Genomic DNA, 4,119 nt, shown 5'->3' on the forward strand with positions numbered 1-4,119 from the left:
CAGATAAGCCAACTGTCTCTGGGCATTTTTGTCTGCTATGATACTACAGTATTTATAGAACTAATATGCAAATGAAATATTACAAACATAGCATGGATCGGTTCATCCTGAGATTTCTGTACTAGCTGTACTATGTACGCGTGTGTCTGCGTGTGTACCTGTGTGTGCATGTGTACACTGTACTTACGACTGTGAGTGTGAGTCAGCAGTCAGTACAAAACAACAGTTTACACTTGATGACAAACTACCCGTGGGCATATTTGCCGAAATCTTTATCAAACCGTGCTTACGGGAAAATTACAGTACAAAGGTACATCACTCATCCGTTTTGCGTTCAGGCAGAGCGTTAGATTTAGACTGAAGATCTGATTTATTTTTTGTCTTTCCTTTTTGCTTAGTTTAACAATAACATTGTTGTTTTTATTGTCAAACTAGGTGCAGAATATGGATGCAATTCACAAGGCGAGAGGACTTTGAAAAGCTGCAGCCAGCTGATGTTCAAGGTCTCAAGCTTTGTACTGATCACTTTGAGGCCAACCAGTAAAACAATCCTGCAGAGAGGATCACTTGTGTGGAATGCTGTCCCGACATTGTTTGCAGTGCCCAATCCACCACCGAAGGTTATTTATTTATTGGTTTTAGGTTTTTGCAAACCAATGAAGCACACTATTAAATGCAGGTTGAGTAATGACAAGTTTGAGGCTGATGTAAGAATTGAAAAAAAAACAGCATTGTTCCCATCAAATAATGCCTGTTTGCATTTAGCGCAAAAAAATGATAAGGCCAACCAAAAAAAGTTACTTATTTTGGATCGACGTCTTGATTATGATGATATGATGAACTTATTTTGCCAAAAAACAGCCCCAAATGGCAAAAAAAGTATAGGGTCGGCGTCAACAACAAAAAAGTTGTATGTTTCTGGTCACCTGACCCTACCTATGTTTTCCCGACGACCCTAGACTTTTATTTTGCATTTTCAAAAATAAAAGGGGTATTCAAAAATCAATTGTTTTCCTGTTTTTCAACAAAATAAGTTAAAAAGATGGTTTAAAAAAAAAAGTTTAGAAAAAAAATCTCCACCTTTAGTCATGTTAGGCCACAAAAAAAGTCTGTTTAAGGTAACATAGGCCCTCCAAAAATAGCGTCGGTAGGTCGGCTTTTTATTTTTGTATTTTAGCCATCTGAATATTTTAATTTCATTTTTTAATGCCCCAAAAAAGTCTAGGGCCGGTGGGAAAAAAATAGGGTCGGTCCGGATACTGTAAACAGATTATTTTTTGTTTTGCCTTACGAGAAACATACACTTTTTTGTGTGGCCTAAGACCAATGCCATGAAATTGGGAGAATTGTTTCATTGTGACTGGGTGTTGGTTGTGAGTTTGTCAGTTAAAGAGCTGTGCATTTGCAGGTTGCTAGTGGGAGGAAGCCACCATCGCAAAGGGTAGCTACAAATGAAGCCAGCACCGACCTGTCGCCTGATGCACAAATTGTTCAACCAGGTAAGAGATTTTTAACCATGAAGAACACCCTGACATCAAAAAATTTTTAAACCCATCCATTACATAGTTGATAATTGCTGTATAGGGTGACGGGCGCTGTGGCAGGGTGGTAAGACGTCGGTCTATTAACTCGGAAGGTCGAGGGTTCGAATCCCGGTCGCGGCCGCCTGGTGGGTTAAGTGTGGAGATGTTTCCGATCTCCCAGGTCAACTTATGTGAAGACCTGCTAGTGACTTATCCCCCTTCATGTGTACACGCAAGCACAAGACCAAGTACGCACGAAAAAGATCCTGTAATCTATGTCAGAGTTCGGTGGGTTTTAGAAACACAAAAATACCCCGCACGCTTCCTCCGAAAGCGGCGTATGGCTGCCTAAATGGCGGGGTAAAAACGATCATACACGTAAAATTCCACTTGTGCAAAAAAAATGAGTGCACGTGGGAGTTTCAGCCCACGAGCGCAGAAGAAGAAGAAGAAGAAGAAGAAGCTGTATAGGGCGGATGCATGGATGGATGAAATTGTACCTGTAGTTCCAACACGTAAAGATGGGAAACATATCCTGTTAGAGGCATGGTGTAACAAGAAACAATTAAGTGGCTCTATTCCCATCCCCCCCCCCCCCCCCCCCCTTTCCCCGTCGCGATATAAGCTTCGTGGTTGAAAACGACGTTAAACACCAAATAAAGAAAGAAAGAAAGAGGCATGGTGTGTGAGGAGTTTACCTGGTACTGTTGTCCTAATCAATCAATCAATCAATCAATCAATATGAAGCTTATATAGCGCATATTCCGTGGGTACAGTTCTAATGGCCTCACCCATTCAGTACCAAACAAGGTCAATTCCATCATTGTTCCACATCGTATCCATAGTTGCTAATACACTTCATTTCTGGCCTGCCTTCCTACGCTATTGTTTATTTTCATTTTGTGATTTAATTACACGTGTTTTAATTTCTTCCAGGTTGTAACTTGTTATGGTTATGTTATTTTATGTGTGTTTTCTTTTTTAGATGACATTCAGGCGATCCTGGAGGACATAGGATGTAAAGCATCAAAGTCGTCATCTTCCCATCCCCTCGTGAAGCGGAACTTTGGCAGAAGGTCAACAAACTGAGGAGCAAGGTTTTCCGATTAGAAAAGAAAACGATGGAACCCCGTGTAAAACGAGCGAGTAAATTAGCCAAGCCTCCCAAGAAAGACTTTGTAGTAGAACAGTTGTCTCTTATATTATCAGGCGAGGCGAGCTATTTTGCCATTTATGCCTGTTACATATTTACCGGTTATCTGCTGCTGTGTCCAATCCTGGCAGAGACGGGAACGCATGTTACCAAGGAGCTGAAGGAGAGTCAATGAGATGAGAGAATGTGATTAACAATTGCCAACTCTCTCCGTACAAAGAGGGTCCAAAATTGTATAAAAAAAATAGATGGTAGGCAATTCAAAATTAAAAAAAGGACTCTCGGAGCATGGACTTAATGAGTCAAAAATTAAAGAAGGCTCTATGAGCCGAAGTACATGTTTTGTCTATTGTCTTTTTTTATTTTGAATTCCCTACCATCTATATTTTGATACAATTTTGGACCCTCCCTGGTGTGTTGTTTCTGATGTACCTTTTAGTCTGTTTACAGTAACATAGGCACACAAAAAGAGGGTCGGTAGGTCGGCTTTTCTTAAAAAAAAATTTATAACCATCTTTTTAAATTATTTTGCAAAAAAACAGGAACAAAATTGATTTTTTTTTCTTTTTCTTTTTTTCCAAATGCCAAAAAAAAAGTCTAGGGTTGGTCTAGAAAAATAGGGTTGGTCGGGATACCGTAAACAGGCTATTTTGCTTTGTTTTGCCTAAGCAAAGACTAACAAACTTTCTTTAGGGTCTGACATTGTATATACTATACAATTTTTGGGGTATTAACTAAATACATGTATACAGTTTTCGATTCCTTTTATACTTTTTCACAAATTAGCCCCCCCCCCCCCCCCCCCCCTTTTTTTTTTTTTTAGTCTGCCCTGGGGGCGGGAGGTCTCCTAATTTCGGTTTCTAGGGTCACCTTATGCTTCCCCATGAGCTGAGAACTTAATTTAAAATGAGCCTCGATTTTTTTATTTGTATTTTGTAATTGTGCCTTTGTCCAGTCACATGATTTCACTTTGTACTTAAAAACTTGGCGCTGTCATCATTTATTGCTATTTATTGTTCAGTTGTTCAGTATTTATTGCTATTGGGCATCAGTTATTCAGTTGCCCTCTTTCGAATGAGCCATGCATGCATTATGGATGTGTTTAGCGAATTGGGATACCTAAAGCAATGTAAAAGAAACAATGTGAAGCAAACATATAGCACCAAATAAAATAACCGAATCAGAATGGAAACTTCTTCAGTGTATGTGTGTGTGTGTGTGTGTGTGTGTGTGTGTTTGCTGTTTTGAATACCGAAAATGTGAAAATAAAGCAAGTCACAGCATGAGAAAGATCGACTGTACTAGTCATGACAAAGCAGGAGACAGCCTGGTCAGCATGTAGAAAAGGGGAATAACTCGTATTTAGCCATTCTCATTTCTAAGCATGCCCAATGAGGAAGTTATCCTTCTTCCCATTGTAGTTTCTTTGGCACGGCTTAGGAG

At 39.7% G+C, this 4,119-nt stretch overlaps 1 protein-coding gene across 1 annotated transcript; it reads left to right on the top strand.

The window, feature by feature from the left end:
- The first annotated feature begins 453 nt into the window (after positions 1-453).
- LOC138957806 (uncharacterized) lies at positions 454-3,862 on the top strand. Its single transcript, XM_070328861.1, has 3 exons — positions 454-620; positions 1,409-1,499; positions 2,509-3,862. The coding sequence occupies exons 1-3, from the start codon at positions 495-497 to the stop codon at positions 2,610-2,612; spliced, it is 321 nt and encodes a 106-aa protein (XP_070184962.1). The 5' UTR covers positions 454-494; the 3' UTR covers positions 2,613-3,862.
- Positions 3,863-4,119: the final 257 nt, after the last annotated feature.

This window comes from Littorina saxatilis, unplaced genomic scaffold (genome assembly GCF_037325665.1).
Source record: "Littorina saxatilis isolate snail1 unplaced genomic scaffold, US_GU_Lsax_2.0 scaffold_3515, whole genome shotgun sequence".
Taxonomy (NCBI): Eukaryota; Metazoa; Mollusca; class Gastropoda; order Littorinimorpha; family Littorinidae; genus Littorina; species Littorina saxatilis.

Excerpts from the sequence above, each read along its gene's own strand:
- LOC138957806 (XM_070328861.1), top strand. The coding sequence starts at position 495 with ATGTTCAAGGTCTCAAGCTTTGTACTGATCACTTTGAGGCCAACCAGT. Across the intron at positions 621-1,408 it reads TGCCCAATCCACCACCGAAG|GTTGCTAGTGGGAGGAAGCC; the intron begins GTTATTTATTTA and ends GTGCATTTGCAG. Across the intron at positions 1,500-2,508 it reads TGCACAAATTGTTCAACCAG|ATGACATTCAGGCGATCCTG; the intron begins GTAAGAGATTTT and ends TTTCTTTTTTAG.